Source organism: Peromyscus californicus, unplaced genomic scaffold (genome assembly GCF_007827085.1).
Source record: "Peromyscus californicus insignis strain IS unplaced genomic scaffold, ASM782708v3 Scaffold_18__1_contigs__length_77618521, whole genome shotgun sequence".
NCBI lineage: Eukaryota > Metazoa > Chordata > Mammalia > Rodentia > Cricetidae > Peromyscus > Peromyscus californicus.
Genome location: NW_026294480.1, coordinates 28717760 through 28736570, shown reverse-complemented (window position 1 = coordinate 28736570; position 18811 = coordinate 28717760). Strand labels below are relative to the sequence as shown.

At 39.1% G+C, this 18811-nt stretch overlaps 1 protein-coding gene across 1 annotated transcript in view; it reads left to right on the top strand.

Moving 5' to 3' along the window:
- LOC128113828 (UDP-glucuronosyltransferase 3A2-like) overlaps positions 1-17708 on the top strand; it is a 37926-nt gene extending 20218 nt beyond the window's left edge. The window contains exons 4-8 of the mRNA XM_052743761.1: positions 446-560; positions 5565-6096; positions 10551-10782; positions 12043-12262; positions 17432-17708. Coding sequence (XP_052599721.1) covers positions 446-560; positions 5565-6096; positions 10551-10782; positions 12043-12262; positions 17432-17708 — 1376 coding nt within the window. The remainder of the gene's footprint in view (positions 1-445; positions 561-5564; positions 6097-10550; positions 10783-12042; positions 12263-17431) is intronic.
- The last annotated feature ends 1103 nt before the right edge of the window (positions 17709-18811 follow it).

Sequence of the window (18811 nt, the reverse complement as noted above, 5' to 3'; positions counted from 1 at the left end):
TAACTGTAGCCCTTGGCATCTCATGTCTTTGATCCTAGTACTTGGGAGGCACATGCCTTAAATCCAGTGCTAGTGAGGTGGAGATAAGAAGTGATATGGCTGGGTGGAGAGAGGAATATAAGGAGGGAGAAGACAGGAGCTTGGCCCTTTCAGGCTGAGGACTTGGCAAGGAAAGAAGGGGCTGTGGCTTGCTTCTTTGTCTCTCTGATCTTTTAGCACTTACCCTACCTAGTATCTGGCTCCAGGATTTTTTTATGATCAATTAGGATTTATACTACAAATAAATATTACCAGATTACAGAATTGAATGGATCAAAAGAACAAAACCACTGAAGAAGAAAAATCAAGTTTTTGCAAAGAAAGAAAATAAAATTATTTTTATCCCCATAATAATGTGTGGTATATTACGATAAATCTAAATTTTACTCGATCCATGTTTTCCTAGATTTTAAAGAGAAGAAAATATCATACCAGGTTATAAACTGGCATCTATCTGAAGATAAGCAAAAGGAAATTGATAATAGAAGACAACTCCTTGCAGAGGAATTAGTTCATTACAGGTAATTTGCTTCAATTCTTGGAACCAACTTATTGCTAATCAAGTCTTACAAATGGGGCGATGATGGTCACATGATGCTTTGAGTGAATTTAAGAGAAATGATGACTGGGAGGATTCATGGATGTGGGGATGGATTGTGTTTGAGTGGTGCATGGTGGATGACTGACAGCTCCATAAATGATGGGACAGTCTCTAGAAAGTGGAAGATGTGCCTTTTAGGCGTTAGTTTTTACTTGTCTCTGTGCATGTAGTCTCAATGAAGCCAGTGCAGTCACTTCAACTTCTTTATTTGGGGAAAGTGGAGCCACCTTCTTCCATGTACCTTGTCACCGTCTTACATAAGTTCCTTAATGGAGCAAGTCACTTATACAAGGCTGTGCCATGCTTTGGTCCTTTTCTGTTAAACCCATTTAAAAGCTTTCCTTTCTCCTTTTTATTCCAAACAATTTTTCTCACATGATATATCCTGATTGCAGTATTCCTACTTTCTATCCTCCCAATAGCTCCCCACCTGTGCTCCCACCCAGATCCACTCTATTTCTGTCACTCTGTCACTATTAGAAGCCAAATAATCTTCTAAAAGATACTAAAATATAATAACATAAAAGCAAAATATCACATCAGAGTTGCACAAGAAAAACAAAGAAAAGCAAAAGAGTGAAAGAGAAGGCACAAGAATCAGAGACCTGCTCTTGTACATAATCATAAATCCCATAAAATCATTAAAATGGATGTGTGTGTGTGTGTGTGTGTGTGTGTGTGTGTGTGTGTGTGTGTGAGCTGTCTCAGTCTCTCTGAGTTCATATGTGCTTTCCTCATGTTGATTTAGAGGTCCTTGTTTTCTTGATGTGGCCGAAACCCTCTGGCTCCTTCACGGCCTGCTATTTCCCTGGGATCCCTAACCCCCAAAGGGAGACATCCCAATTGGTGTTGAGTGTTCCAAGATCTCTCACACTCTCCATAAAATCTGGCTATTGGTCTCTATATTTGTTCCCATCTGCTACAGGTTGAAGCTTTTCTGATTATGACTGAACAAGGCCCTTATCTAGGAATATTGCAAAATGCCTTTAGAAGTCATTTCATTGCTACATTTTTTGTTTTGTTTTTTTAGACTGATATTATTTGGTTTTACCCTAGGTCCCTGGGCTATTTAGTCTCAGGTTCTTGCTTACTCATGCAGTGTTTGGTATGTTCCATCTCATGGAGTGGGCTTAAAGTCAAATCACTTAGTAGTTGGTTACTCCTACAAGCTTTGTGCCTCCACTGGACTAGCATATATTGCAGGGAGGACAACATTGTAGATCACTGGTTTTGTGACTGGCTTGGTGTTTATATTTTTATTTTGGTAGTATGCAGAGTATGTTTCTGTACCAAAGATGCTAGAACCTCGCTTTATATAGGCAACAGCTCATTTTTTCCATGTTCAATGGTCTGTGTATGTGTTGTCTTCAGCAATAGAACCTTGCTATCAGTTTGTGGACAGCAACCTAAAGTTTTGGTGACTGCATTGGTTGTTTGGGGAATTTCTGTGGGACCCCTCTGTCCAACATCTCAATTAGATTGACTCAATTATGATTCTGCAAGATCATTTGGTGATGAGAGATGGCCAGTTAGGACTCTGTCTCCCAAATCATTTGGCAATTTTACTGAGATCACCTTCATGTATGTATACATTTTAGCAAGTGTCTATTATGATAGGTTTCAATTCTATCCCTAAAATGTCCATTTATTTTATCTGTGTCTCCCTGTATTCCCTCCCTCATTAATCTCCTCCCACCCCACTTGATACCCCCATCCCAGACCCGCACTTCCAACAATAACTCTCTAGTCTATTTTCCTTTCTTCATGAGCTCTCCCCTTTCTCAGTGGTCCCTTACTCTACACCTAACCTCTGTGGTTCTATGAATTGTAGCTTGGTTATCATTGACTTAACAGCTAATGGCCAGAGGTTAGTTTAAAATTTTTCAATGGCTAGGTAATACAGATGAGCCTGAGGCTTTTAGTCTTTGACTACAGAACCTCCTTTGTGTTCCACATGGATGACAAGTACAGATTTGTTTCCTGGTTAACTTCATTGGTCTCACTCATCTCTGTCCTCGAAAATTCTACTTAATATTCCAGATGGTACTCACAGCACCATGATTCTTTTTGGAGATATTTCTTACTCACAAACCGAAAGATCACATATCTTTTGTCATATGTTTGAAAGAAGTCAAATTGCACCTTAGTCTAACATGGTTGTTATTTATTTACATTTTTGACATGTATATTGTATTTTCTTTTCAAGCTTGAACTCTTGAGGTGTGGTTCAAATTACAAGTAAAATACAGTCAAGTTGATGAGAATCGGAGCTTCTTGAGAATGTTGTAATTGATTTACTTTAAAGGAATTACCATTCTACTCCAGTTATTTAGCGATTATTATATAAAATATGTAAAAATGGAATTTAGGTGATAAATATGAATTATGCCATGTATCAATCTACATTCCATTGTTATAATAGAGTAACTCAATTTCGGTGAGTTTATAATGGAAAGAAGCTTATTTAGGTTACAGTTGTAGAAGTTCAAGCTCCTGGTGTCAACATCAGTCAGGTTGATTGAAAGCATCATGATAATAGCAACATAATGGCTAAAGAATGTGTGACTTGAAAAGTCAAGAGAAGAGAAAGAACAGGTTTATGTCTCCCACAGAAGTTAACTCAGAGTCTAATGAGGACTATTTTAACCATCTATAGGGTAAGGGTTTCTAATAACCTTTGACAAAGGTGTCCTCCTAAAGATCCCACTACATCTACACAGCCATATTGGGCACCAACTCTCTGATAGGTGAACCTTTGAAGACAAATGAACAGAGAGCCAAAAGCGTGTATATACCAATACATGTCAATTTATTTGTGAGTGCTAAGGGAAAACAGATCACATATACAGGACAAGGTAGATCCAGTTGCAGAATCCTTCCGTTTTGCCCATGGGTGAATTGAACCAGCCCTCTAGTCTCTGGCCACACCAAGAGAGAGAAGGTACACAGCCCTTGCTCAGTTAAACAGTCACATACCCCCAAAATCCATGCCTCTATCGTGCCAGATACCCCAAGGTCATTAGCAGTGTGAATTCCCACAACAGACAAACCACAGCTCTTGTGACTTGAAGTAGAGTTTAAAAGTGAGCAAAAATAAACCAGACTCTGGGCTCTCATGTTGTGGATCTTTTGATATCAGATGACATGGTGCACTTGTGCATCTTACCAGGTTGCTTATCTGCTAAGCATTGATGTGAAAGGGTCCCTGGAAAAGTGCTATGGGGGAAGAGTCATCAGTACAATGACTAAAGTTGAGGACAGTATTCAGTGTCAGTTTGAGCAGTAGGAGTTGTAAATTCTAACAATGAGCTTCCAATCACACTTCTTCCCATTAAGAAGTTAAGTTTGTATATAAAGTAATTGGCTTTGATATCAACTTTTTAGAACACATAAATGTCTGTATCTTTTGTTCTGGGTTGCCTGATTCCTCCATAGCAGTGTTCCATGACACACGTATCTCTTTTGATGACTTTTTTATGTGCTCTCATTGCCTCCTTTCTAATTTCATCATCGAAAAGGGAAACACACACACACACACACACACACACACACACACACACACACACATTTAAGTTTAGGTTTCATATATAAGAGAAAAAAAATCTGTGGGTTTTATATTTATTTTTCTAATTGCTTAGTTTCTAGGCAGGAACTTGAATCATGATCTCCTTGTTCCAATATTATCATTGGAAAGTTCCCTTTGTGGGATAAAATATTCAAGCCAAGATATGCAGGATTAAAAGAAATTGTGGGAGGCCAGCTCTCACCTTTTAAAGGATTCCTATGAGGAGGAAAGAGGAATTAGAAACATTTTAGATAGAAAGATAGCAAAGAGGAGAAAGACAGAAATACAGGATAGCTTTGGGAGGACCTGGATCAAAATCCAACAGCCCCTTCTACCACTTCAAAGGCTCTTTTTATAACAATGTCAAGGGGCATGGAAAAAGACCTCCCGCTTGCCATCAAAGCACACTGCACAGCCAAGTGTTGACCCTTCCAAACACCTGGTAACCATGCCTGTGGTCTAATCATTCCCTTATGCAGCCCTGCTGCCTAGAGCAAGCTCAGATCTCACTAGGAAACCTCTCTGGGTTTCCACAAGAAATGACTTTAACACTGATGATTATAGAAGATGTAACCATGCAACTTACACAGATTGGCAAGAGAGCAAGATTCTCAACAACAACAAAAATCATTATATAATGTGAAGTAAACAGCATTATACACCTTCCCATGGAGATTGATACTCTGAGATACACTATAATCATTGATGGCTTCTAAGACAGAAGAAAATAAATTAACACTGATGATGAATGGAAATAGACTCTTAGAGGAAATGTGGTGGAATAAGAAATAGTCTGGGTAGCAGAGCTATATCTATATCAGAATGACTAAAGCTGAAGGTTTTGAACAACAGCTGTAATTCACATGGAAAGGTGGTGCAGCATTATCACCTGGAATATCCTCCCCTGCCTCTGATAAGCAAGTATCATTAAGAAGAAAATAAATATCTCCCTGTAGTAAGGAGATGAATAGAAAATGAATTCCTATGGGCTTATTTATTTTTAATTAAAAATACTTTATTTTATGAAAAACAATATGTTTTACATATTAAGTAACACTATAATTTGTGTAGTGTTAAACAGGAAGGAAAAAAATTCAAGCCATAGAGCCTCTTCTCATAAAATATATTAAAAATAATTTTATTCTAAGTGAGTTAGGGCTTAATTTAGTCCAGCCTGCTGTCCTCAAAGTCATAAGTGTATGACAAGGCTTGAACTTCTGATACTTCTGTTTCCATTTCCAGAGTGTTGGATTATAGGTTTGTGTTTGTATAGCTGTGAAATACTTTAATTGAGTATAACAGTCTTCCAAATAGTATGAAGAAGCTCTTCAAAATATTTGTTGTTACTTTCTTTTACAGGTCTACCCATCACACCAACATAAAGATCTTTGAACACTATGTGGACTTATGCAGTCACTTACTAAGCAGAAAGGACATCATGGACTCCTTAAGGAATAAGAATTTTGACCTGTTATTTTTAGATGCAGCAGATCCTTGTGTTTTTTTGATTGCTGAGAAACTTGGGAAACAATTTGTGGCCTTTCTTCCCACGCTATTTACCATTATAGACTATGGGCTACCAAGCCCTTTGTCTTTTGTCCCAGGATTTGGTTCCAGTTTAAATGACCAAATGTACTTCTGGGCCAGAGTGAAGAACTTCCTGATGTTCCTTGATTCATCCATGAAGCAAAGAGAAATACTTTCTCAATATGACGGCATCATCCAGGAGCATTTTGCAGAAGGCTCTCGTCCAGTTTTGTCTGACCTTCCACGGAAAGCAGAGTTGTGGTTTGTCAGCTCTGACTTTGCCTTGGATTTTGCTCATCCTGTGCTTCCCAACATCATCTATGTGGGAGGTTTAACAGACAAACCTGTTAGACCAATACCTCAAGTGAGTGAAACCTTAGCTTTCAGTTTATCTTTCATTCAGAGGTGTGCAGTGCTTAGATGGTGTCTTAGTTAGGGTTTCTATTGCTATAAAGAGACGCTATGACCACAGCTACACTGATAAAGGAAAACATTTAATTTGGGTGGCTTCCAGGTTCAGAAGCTTAGTCCATTATTATCATGGTGGGAAACATGGTGCCATATAGGAAGACATGATGCTGGAGAAGGAGCTCAGAGTTCTACATCTTGATCCACAGGCAACAGGATGTCAACTGTGACATCAGGCAGAGCTGAGCACAGGAGACCTCAAAGCCCACCCCTAGAGTGACACACTTCCTTCAACAAGTCCACACTCACTACTACAAGGCCATACCTCCTAATGGTACAACTCTTTTTGGGTGCCATTTTATTTCAAACCACCATAGGTGGAAATTGTCTCTTGGGAAGACATCCTGCAAGGAAGTACTCTAAGGCAACAGAACTCTGAGTCTACATTTTTTTGGATTGTGATAGCATACTGTTAGAATACCCCATGCTAAGTTTGAATACCTGGTTAGATGGTACAAAATGTGAGTTTGTTTTGTCTCTCTCTATTCCTGGCTGTGATGGAACAACCTCTTTAGTTAGTATTGCTATTTCCAATTGAATATATATATATATATATATATATATATATATATATGTATGTATATATGTGTGTGTATGTATTAAATACAGTGAATGTCAATATACTTAGAATGTGTTAAGGAGGCGGGTTCTTCATAATGAAACAGATAATACTTTCAGAAGGCATGTTCCTAGATAGAACTTAGCACTAGTGAGAAGAAGAACGGCTTCTGTTATTCTGTGTCCCCAGCCTGTTGAGCCATTGATACTTCATCCAGCTACTGTAAACCATCAAAGTTACCATGTAGTTCACATTTCTATGCAGGCTCAGAATCACTATCACTGAATATTTACAAGTACAGTGAACTAAGGATGTTATATTGTGTGTTCCCTGTCACTCTGAGGTTACCTCACACATGATAGGAGTACAAACCTTTGATTTAATACATGGTGCCCAAGATGCTGAAGTGATGAAGATGTTATTTGTCCTGTGTTCAGATCAAAGCATAAAGGGTAGGGATTTGTTCTGGCTCTGCTGGGTACCACAGTGCTATATTTCCTTGTAGTTTGTGAGAATAAGGGTTTGGGGAGTGATCAGTAATATATATAGATATATATCTATATATCTATATATATCTATATCTACATCTATATATATCTGCTTTATATTAATCTTTACAAAGATCTTTACATTGGTGTCATGGTTGGACTTTAAAAAAATAACAACAAATGTTTTGAGGAGCTTTATCATACTGTTTGGAAGACTATTATATTCAATGATTATATATATGGGCTTTAGATAGAGTCCCCTGAAACCCAAGTTGGTGGAATAGGGTTACAGTATACAGGTTTGGGGTTCTCTGACTGATTCTTTATGTGGTAGAAGATATTTCACATTTATAAATCCAGATGTTATTGCCAAAGACCTCACCTTCTGGACAGATGGGTCAAATATTGGCACACAGAGAGATGAAGAGATTGTTAAAAAGTGGGAGGAGCCGGGCGGTGGTGGTGCATGCCTTTAATCCCAGCACTCGGGAGGCAGAGCCAGGCGGATCTCTGTGAGTTTGAGGCCAGCCTGGTCTCCAAAGTGAGTTCCAGGAAAGACACAAAGCTACACAGAGAAACCCTGTCTCGAAAAACCAAAAAAAAAAAAAAAAAAAAAGTGGGAGAAAATGTTTCAAAATAATACATGACACAAGAGTCTGGAATCTACTTTATGGAATATTCCAATACTTGTTTTGTAAGAATTAAGTGAGAAGCAAATAGACTGTGGTGGTTGCTAACGTAAGGGAAATCAGACTTTATATCAAAACTCTCAAAGAAGTTTAAAGTCTACATATATTTGAAACTTTGTGTTTATGAAACATTGCAACTATAAAAATATTACTTAAAATATGTGAAATAGTTAACTTACCGAGAAATATGTCATCTATGCACAAACTATGAAATAAAGACTATGAAGAAAAATGTAAGGAATTTAAAGAAGAAATAAATAATAACTTAAGACTTCAATTCTACAGTTTTAGAATTAGATGACTATCCATATAAATTATTACCTTGAATAATACTATAGGCCCAATAGAATTATTAGAAATATATAGAGCATGCTTAAAATGTGTTTGTAAGTGACTTTATGCGCCTGAGTACTTGCCCTGCATGTATGTGTGTGCATCATGTTCATGAAAGTGCCCAGAAGAGGCCAGAAGAGGGCGCTGGATCCCCTAGAGCTAGAATTACAGAGATTTGTGATTGCTCTGTGGGAACTGAACTGTGGTCCTCTGGAAGGAAATCTGCTGAACCATCTGTCCAGTTCCGAGTTTTCATTCCAACAACAGCAGAGCACATATTCTTCTCTAATGCACAAAACAAATCCCTTAGTTCATGTGTTAGCCCATGCCACACACCCCCCCCACCCCCACCCCCAACCCAAACCTGAGATTTGCAAAGTCTCAGATTAATGTAAATATCTCTTACCACAGTGGGGTGAGTAGAAAACAACATAATGTAAATTCAAAGGGAAAAATCAAGAGGAATATTTGAAAATATTACATACCAAGGAGAAGGAGACAAAATACAATGGAATGATGGAGTGCAATAAAAACAAGACATAGGCCGGGCGGTGGTGGCGCACGCCTTTAATCCCAGCACTCAGGAGGCAGAGGCCGGCGGATCTCTGTGAGTTCGAGGCCAGCCTGGGCTACCAAGTGAGTTCCAGGAAAGGCACAAAGCTACACAGAGAAACCCTGTCTCGAAAAAACCAAAAAAAAAAAAAAAAAACCAAAAAAAAAAAAAAACAAGACATAGGATATAATTCATAGCTACTATTATATCTATTAGTACAGCCAAGGTATTTGCAATTGATAATCTAACCCTTCAATATAAGGCAGAGATAATGAAGACATGACTAAACAGGACGCTAGCAGAAAGAAGGGGCATAAAAGAATCAGGGTATAGATGATTGAAATAACGAATAGACAAATTTAGAATCAATAAAATCAAAAGAGTATTATGCTGAAAAAGAGATAGGATCATTAAGAATATAAATAAGAAAGAATAAGAAAATAATTAAGTTCTAAAGTAAAAAATTATCCACTCTTACTTAAAACAATAAAGATTATAAGGGAATTATACAAACATGATATATCATCAAATTAGGTGATCTACATGAGTGAACATATTCCTATGCAAGACTGTTAACATAACTGACTCAAGAGAATATAGAAAATCTTAAAGTTATGGGGTTAAATTAGACTGATCAATAACAAAGTCTTTCATTAAGGAAGTCTGACATAACATGGATTAACTGGTGAATTAAGTGAAACACTTAAGAATGAATGCCAGTTCCTGTATGATTATTTGTGGCACCTCCACAGGAAGGAATGCTTCTCAACCCCTTCTTTGAATCTATCATTACTATGTAACCAAAGCTAGAAAACAACACCAGAAGAGAGGACATTATGCCACACAGCAAGTGAAGAAATTTTGTATACTGAATTTCTAGCATGAATATAAGATAATTCATATGATGTCAAAAATAGTTAGGAAGGTCCTCAAGTTATTAAACAAAAAGAATGCCCTTAGCAATTAGATTACTCTGGAGCTTACATTTTAAGCAGTAAAAGTCAGTTATTCAAATAAAATCTGGTGAATGTATTTGCTTGGAAGAGCAATCCATAAGAGCCCAAAGGTGTAGCATGAAACTTAAAAGGTCTTCTTGATAAAGACAAACTTCTAGCCAGGTATTGAGGTGAACGCTGAATGATCAGAGAAACAGAACAAATCATCCAACCTCACCTTGTCAGTTCCTTAGCTCACCTTGTTTCCTCAGACTGAAAGCCTCTGAATCCTCATCCGAATGGATCTCAGTTGAACTGCTGCTAAAAGCTAAAAGCTTAAAAAGGCTCTAATTCCTGGTCCTCATGCCTTATATACCTTTTTGCTTCCTACCATCACTTCTTGGGATTAAAGGCATGTGTCACCATGCCTGGCTGTTTCCAGTGTGGATTTGAATTCACACAGGTCCATATGTATCTCTGCCTCTGGAATGCTAGGATTAAATGTGTGTGTTACCACTGCCTAAACCTATATTGAATATACTGGCTGTTCTGTTATCTGACCCCAAGATAAATTTATTGGGGTACACAATATATCAAACACACAAAGTTGAAGAGATGGCTGCTATTCAATGCAGTAACTACTCCAGAGACAGCTATACAGGGGCTATGATAGGAGTGTTATCATATAGAACACAAGCAAGCAAGGTATGGGTTTATTTAACAACTGGTCTTGTTTCATGTTATAGCTGCTTTAACAAACCACTTTTTTCAGATTTCTTTATGTTTCTTCTAGGACTTGGAAGATTTTATCATTAAGTTTGGAGACTCAGGTTTTGTCCTTGTGGCACTGGGCTCCTTAGCAACCCTGTATCAGACAAAGGAACTTATTAAGGAGATGAATAGTGCCTTTGCTCACCTCCCTCAAGGGGTGCTGTGGGCATGTAAGGATGCTCATTGGCCCAAAGATATCAGTATGGCTCCAAATGTCAAAATCATGGATTGGCTTCCCCAGACTGACCTCCTGGGTAAGCACCTTCTAGACCTGTTACTTTATTTCTGTTAATGTGCTTTGGGACTTAATAGATAACTGATGTCTGAGTGCTTGGACTTGCAGAAGAAAAGGCTGCTGATGGGTGAAGATATATGTCCAGCAGGCAGGTAGAAGCAGCTAAGTTTCTTGGGAGAATCAGCCTGTGCTCTAGACTGGCCATAGCAACAACTTCCTCATCCTTTTCAACTCAGACAGATCTCAGTTCCCTAAATAGATATGTAGCCTTGACTTAAGAGTATTTACCATTGATCACTCCAACACAATCTTGACCAATATGTGATCTATAACTACTCCTTGGGCAGGTGCCACCATTTGTTGCTGCTATTCTCACAGTGATGTGAGAAATCCTTGGTATTTTTAAACACACACACACACAAATATATGTGTAAGCATGCAGACACATCTTGGTTGTCAGCAGAGCTGAAAACTCAGACACTTACAACATGGATGTTGTGGGGTTGAGGACATAAGGAGATATTTGAGTACCACAATACGTAAGCTCACAATACAATATGGAGACACTGGTTTCTTGAGCAATGGAGTATTCCCTAAAGCCACCTCCCCTCAAATTATTTGTTTCTGTGTGATTTTATGGATACACTTTTCTACACTCAGTGGCTGAATCTGATTTGTACTTAAAACTGTGCCTCAAAAGAAGCTGGGAAATCACAGGCTACACAATAGGAAAAAGACTTGCTTTCCAGGGAAAATGGGTAGATTTTGAGTGAGGTATAGTTTGGGATGATTTCTTTATGATCATAAGAAATGTTTGGTAGCTTTCAATATGGAGCAACAGATACAACCTGTAAATATGGAAGTTTCTGTTCTACCATCCCCTTCTGTAAGCTTCTCAAAACAGAGCTGATAACACCCATGATATAGACTTACATGAGATCAGATGTGAAAAGCGAGAGAAGGCCAAGGTTAGACAAGTGAAGAAGAAAGCATCAGTGGAGAAGATGAGGATGAGTAGAAGGACAAGGAAACTTGCCTCGCTTGTCACTTTTCTTGTAGCTGTCCCTGGGTTCTAGGCCCTAGATAGATTTTGGCTAATGTAAATCATCTCTCTGCAGAGAGAAGGCTGGGTATCATATCCTGGAACATTGCAAATCTCTAAAGCAACATCAGTAAATCCATTCTCCCCAGCACATTGGCATTTCCTGGATCTGCTGCTTTACCTGGAATCTGCAGCTTTGATAGTGACGTATTGGACCGTGTTTCTCTTTTGCAACAGCTCATCCTAGAATTCGTCTTTTTGTTACTCACGGGGGAATGAATAGCATAACGGAGGCCATCCAGCATGGAGTACCCATGGTGGGGATTCCCTTTTTAGCAGACCAACCTGAAAACATGGTCCTGGTAGAAGCAAAGAAAATTGGTGTTTCTGTTCAGCTAGAGACACTCAAGGCAGAGACATTTGCACTTACACTGAAAAAAGTCATAGAAGACAAGAGGTATGCAGCTCTTTGGGGTTGGGGTACCTTAGCCTGAACACATGATCTGTATAATCTGTTTATCAATGAAACAGAATTTTGTGGGATGTGTTATAATACATGTGTGATACCTGAAAGTCCTGATTTTCCTTTGTTTTTAATTTTAATTTATGTGAGGTACTGAGAATATGCCTCTACCTGATGTGGTGTGATGATTTCTTATATACACATTATCTTTATTTTTTTTCACTTTTTAAAATTTTTCTATTATCAGTATAAATCTTGATACAATATAAATTCTTATCCTAATTGTGAAATGTTTCATTGAGTCTTGTCCAGTAATTGAGTAAAACCAAAACTTATTATAAGCCACAGTCATCCTAGGGTCCCCCCTGCCATATAGCCTCCCGGGTCCTGTGGGTTGCAGTCTGATTGTTCTTTGCTTTATATCTATAATCCACTTATGAGTGAGTACATACCATGTTTGTCCTTCTGGGTTTGGATTATTTTTTCTAGTTCCATCCATTTGTCTGCAAATTTCATGCTGTCATTTTTTTTTCTTGCTGAGTAGTACTCCATTGTGTATATGTACCACATTTTCTTTATCCATTCTTCCATTGAGGGGCATTTAGGTTGTTTCCAGGTTCTGGATATTACAAATAGTGCTGCTATGAACATAGTTGAGCATGTATCTTTGTGGTATGATTGAGCATTCCTTGGGTATATGCCCAAGAGTGGTATGGCTGGGTCTTGAGGTAGATCGATTCCCAGTTTTCTGAGAAACTGCCATACTGATTTCCACAGTGGTTGTACAAGTTTGCATTCCCACCAACAGTGGAGGAGTGTTCCCTTTGCTCCACATCCTCTCCAACATTGACTATTATTAGTGTTTTTGATCATAGCCATCATGACAGGTGTAAGGTGGTATCTCAGAGTCTTTTTGATTTGCATTTCTCTGATGATTAAGGATGTTGAGCATTTCTTTAAATGTCTTTCAGCCATGATCTCTTATATTTTGGATATCTATAATAGAATTTCAATAGAGGCAGGAGAGATCATTTGCATGTTCTTTAGGTGGCTAATCTCCCTGACTCATCATTTACCTAAAGAATTCCAATTGTATCAGAAGTTGATGGTCTTATTACTATTGTATTGCTGTGAAAAGGTACCATGACCAAGGCTACATGTAAGATAAAGCATTTATTTGGGTCTTGCTTACAGTTTCAGAGGGTTAGTCCATGATCATCATGGATGTGACTGTGGCCACAGGCATGGCACTGGAGCAATAGGTGAGAGCTTACATCTTGATCTGCAGGCAGGAGGCAGAAAGATCAAGACTAGGCCTGGTGTAGGCTTTTTGAAACAACCCAGTGACAAACCTCCTCCAATAAAGTTACAGTTCTTAATCCTTCCTTAACAGTCCACCAACTGAGAAGCAAACATGCAAATATTGTGGCTATGGGAGCCATTCTACTCAAACTACAACAAGGACAATTGCATGTCCTTAATGGGCTGACCTTCCCTCCTCATGGTCTTTGTGTTGAACTCACAGAACCATCTCTCCAACGTTATCCTCTTAGGAGAACATGTTTTTGGCTATTACTTTTTCTGTGCTTGAGCTCACTCATCACATACTAATTTCTCTTTAACACTTTGAAATATTTGCAATATCTCCATCATGTGTGTCATTATTTATCAATGGCCTTATGGAGAGCCTGCTCCAAGACCGCCTCCATGGTAATGCAAGAAAATACACAAAGGCAGCAAGGACTAGGCTTTGTCTATCCGAGGGTATTTAGAAATCAGTTCTTATCTCTCCGGTAAAATAAGCAAAAACACATACTTTCTGATGTTAACTTTCTCTTTTACTTCATCTTAAAAATGACCTCTGATTCTTTCTGTCTCTGCATTCCTACATATCTCCACACTGCTACCTTCTATATGGACAGCTACATGTCTATCTTTACATGCATATGGCCATACATCACTGTACACAGTTATATCTGTTTTCACATGTCTACATATCTCCACACTGCTACCTTCTATACGGACAGCAACATGTCTGTCTTTACATGCATATGGCCATACATCACTATACACAGTTATATCTCTTTTCAAATGTCTACATATCATTCTTTACAAACATTTCTCTTCTATATCTCTTTTCAATACAGTTTCATTTTCCTAGTCTCCACACAGTTACAAATATCTTTGGCACAGTTATATCTACGCATTTATTCTCTCTACTCTGTTACATTCTTTCACATATTATTACATCGTTTATTAACTCTTTAGTCACTCATTCTTTCATTCATTCACTCTCTCGTCTTACTCACACTACTTCTTCTTCTCTGCCCAACTTTGGACAATTATATGTTACACTTTTCTTTCTGCCCATTCAGCTACATTTCTCAGTTAGCACATGCACCTACAGACACTCACACACTCACTTTTACCCTCTGCCCAGTTCTTACACTGTTTGTTCATATCGTTTGCCCTCATTCATTCTCTTACATTACCTAATGCTTCTTCTTCCTCATCTCTCATCCAGCACACACACACACACACACACACACACACACACACACACACACACACCTCACTCACATTCTGCATCAGTTCTCACATAACTCTACACAGCTGTCTCTCTCCATACTGCCGCTGCTCTCTTACGGCCAGCCAAACTCTTATAAGTTACATTTTCAGGGCCCTACCCATTCTCACAACACGAGGTAAGTCACATAGTCACATAGTTTTTCTTAGGCTAGTAATGTCACATTGATTGGTGCATGTAGCTCTAAGTTGGTGAGTTATCCCAGACAATAATTAAACACTTGGCTGAACCTTGAGCCTGTATATCTGCTGAGGCTGGGACTGTGTGCAAAGGGCCAATAACTGAGAAATATATGTGTAAAGTTGCTCAGTCTCTGACCTTGAATAAGCAAAACAACACCTGTAAAAACGGCTTCATGTATTTGTCTCTAGGGGCAAGCAGCCAGCTTTGAATCTGTTCTGAAGTCTAAAGTTAGCTGTCTGTGTAAAAGGCTATCTTTGTGACTGAGAATCCTATGTCAGTCTGAGTAATGTAAAATATCCTAGTATAGTTTCTATATATCAAAATTATACAGCTTAAGTAGAAATCAACTTTTTGACCATCCACAACTATATGTGTGCCAATAGATGGAATATATTCTCGAGACAAACACATAAGCAGTGGGAAAACACCCATAGCTGTTTTTAGGAAAGAAATACAGTAGCACATGAGAAAAATTACAGACAGGAGCAACTGGTCAATAATAGTAACTCCAGGGCTTTGTCAAGTGGGGCTTCCTACTAGGGAGTTGTATGTCTGTTGGGTTCACTTGTCAAACTTGTCAAAATTTGCAGACAAATTTCTAAATGGTCTTATCAAATAAAAAACTTGGAGCCAAATACAGGCGTGAAAGCCTTAGAGAGATCAGGGAAATAAGGAAAGCCACAGCAAACTTTACCTCACCAGCTCTGCAGCTTCCAAATGCGAGTTACTTCCTGTCTAACCACGGTTGTATGCCTTGTTGTTATGCCATCTGATTTGCTCTCTCTATTCAGCTACACCACTTCCTCTGCCTACACAGCTCTGTCACTTCCTGTCTGTCTGTACAGACATCCAGACCTCCATGGTAATTAGTTTTGGAATTTAAGGTGTATGCCACCACACCTGGCCCTGTTTCCAGTGTGGCCTTGAACACACAGAGATCCTGCCTGCCAAGTGATAGGATTAAGGGCAAGTGCTATCATTGCCTGATTTCTTTGTTTACTTATAGTAGCTGACCTTTTCCTCTGATCTCCTGGCAAGCTTTATTTATTGAAGCACACATAAAATATCACCACATTTCAGCACAAATAAAATATCACCACAAACACTAGTTGTCACCTGCTATATACACCCACAGCCCTTGGCAATTTGTGTCTATTGCACACTAGCATGTAGAAAGCATGCACCATGAGGATCAGTGAGTATCATTTTCCACTATGTTCCTAGGGCCCAGGACAGGCCTGATATAAAGGAAGTTTTCACAAATACAAAAACAGGTGACCCACATTTCCCTAGCCCATCTAGCACAATGATTTCACAACTAAACAGGACTAAATACTCAGGTTTCAATGTCCTAATCACTTAATCAGACAGACATCCTGTCATCTGTGTTGAAATATACTCAATGTGCATAGTGCAATCCTTACAGACATAGACATTTAAAAAAATTTCCCTTCCAGGGTTAATTTTGATCCTTCTGTATAAGGTTTTCCTTTTTATCTATTTATTGAACTTTTAGTTGTCAAGTATATGCCAGCAATTTTGTTTGAAGCTGATCTATGGGTCTATATTAGAAAAAGATGTGGCTATTGCAAAGCAGAGTGCTAGAGAGGTCCCCAGGAATCCACAAAGATGACTCCACTATAGACTACTGGCAATGGTCGAGAGGGTGCCTGAGCTGACCTACTCTGGTGATAAGATGGCCGAACACCCTAACTGTTATCATAGAAACCTCATCCAGTGACTGATGGAAGCAGATGCAGAGATCCACGGCCAAGTCCCAGGCAGAGCTCCAGGAGTCCAATCGAGGAGAGAGAGGAGGGATTATATGAGCAAGAAATATCTAAACCATGATTGGAAAAACTACAGATACAACTAGCCAAAGTAGTGGAAACACATGGACTGTGAACCCAAAGCTGAGGAGGCCCCACGGAACTGGACTAGGCCCTCTGGATAAGTGAGACAGTTGTTTAGTTTGAACTGTTTAGGGGGCCTCCAGTCAGTGAGATTGGGACCTGTCCTTAGTGCATGAGCCGGTTTTTTGGAACCTAGTGCCTATGCTGAGAAACTTTGCTCAGACTTTGTGCAGGGAGGATGGGCTTGGACCTGCCTCAACTGAATGTACCAGGCTCTGATGACTCCCCAGGAGAGACCTTGCCTTGGAGGAGTTGGGAATGGGGGTTGGGTTGGGTGGGGGAAGGCTGGGGGGTGGGAGGAGGGAGAACAGGGGAATCTGTGGTTGATATGTAAAATGAATAGAAAATCTCTACATAAAAAAAAGAAAAGAAAAAGATGTGTGTGTGTGTGTGTGTGTGTGTGTGTGTGTGTGTGTGTTATAAAGTCTGATGTACTGGCACAGCACACTGGTAACACACTCTCTCTGTGTCTGCCCATAGGTACAAGTCTGCAGCAATGGCCGCCAGGGCCATCAGGCGCTCCCACCCCCTGACACCTTCCCAGCGTCTGGTGGGCTGGATTGACCACATCCTGCAAACAGGGGGAGGAGCACATCTCAAGCCCCATGGCTTTCAACAGCCATGGCATGTGCAGAACCTGCTGGATGTCCTACTGTTCCTGTTGGGGCTCACTCTGGGCACCTGGTGGCTGCTGAAGACAATGCTGGGCTTGTTGCTCAGGTCCCTGGGTGTGGCCAGGAAGGAAAAGAAGGCATAATGTTAGGGTTGACCTGGGGGAGGATGTTGGGAACTCTGGCTCTTTAGAGGCCTCCCCATTCCCTCACACAAGGAACTCCCAGGGTTCTCCTCTTTCCCTCTTCCTGCCGCTGGACCTCCAGTTGTCCTCACTGTTTTCTGCCTCTTTCCTAACACTCATACAGTACATTGATTGGTGACTCCACTACCTGGATCCCCTTGCTCCTGTACAATCCTTCCTTTCCCAGCCATTTCTTCTCTTCACTCCTTTCTGCCATTGACAGTGTTATGACAGTTTCATCCTCTCTGGGACTTCCATTCTCTGACTCTAATTTCTCATATCATTTGAGTTAAAAACTCCAATTAGTTGACAAATTCTACTTACTCCTCTATTTTTTTAATCTTATAATCTCTCTTTAGAGTTTAGAATGCCTGTCCTGCTCCATTCTACTCTTTCTGTTAGGCAGGAACAGCCACTCCTAGAATGTAATATGAACCAATATTACCTGACAACAATAAAATATGAATGAAGTAAATTTGTTTTTCTTGGTAGTTATCAAAATTAAAGTTCATATGCAGTTGAAGGGTTGGGAGAAATTATTTTAGATATGATTCATATGAGATTTATTTCCTTATGTCTGAGAAATTAAAATAAGGAAAGAAAAGGAACTACACTCTATCTACTTATTGAAGTAACAGTTATATGTAAAATAGAATAAACCAAGGATTTATAACTTGATACAGAATGAACTCCAATGCTGTTCAGTAAGAAGATACAAAGAGAAGTCATAGATATAGGATGTTCTATTTTTTTCAAGATTGCAGGACAGGAGTGTCAGCAAACCATGTTTGGCCATTCTTCCTAAAATATTATTGATTCTTGAAACCAAGTATACATGGGAAATACTGTGAGGGATCATCTGCAGTGTGTGGATGAGGATTACATATCACAACTCACATTACACACAGCCACAGGATTTGCAGGTGTGCTAGTATTTTATTTACAAAACATATTAAAAATGAAAAAAATAGTTGCTCCTTTAAAATAAAATCTATGCAGAAATGAGTGCACTTCTTCTCACCAGCATTTTTATAACTATGAAGAACATGGAAAGAAAACTAATA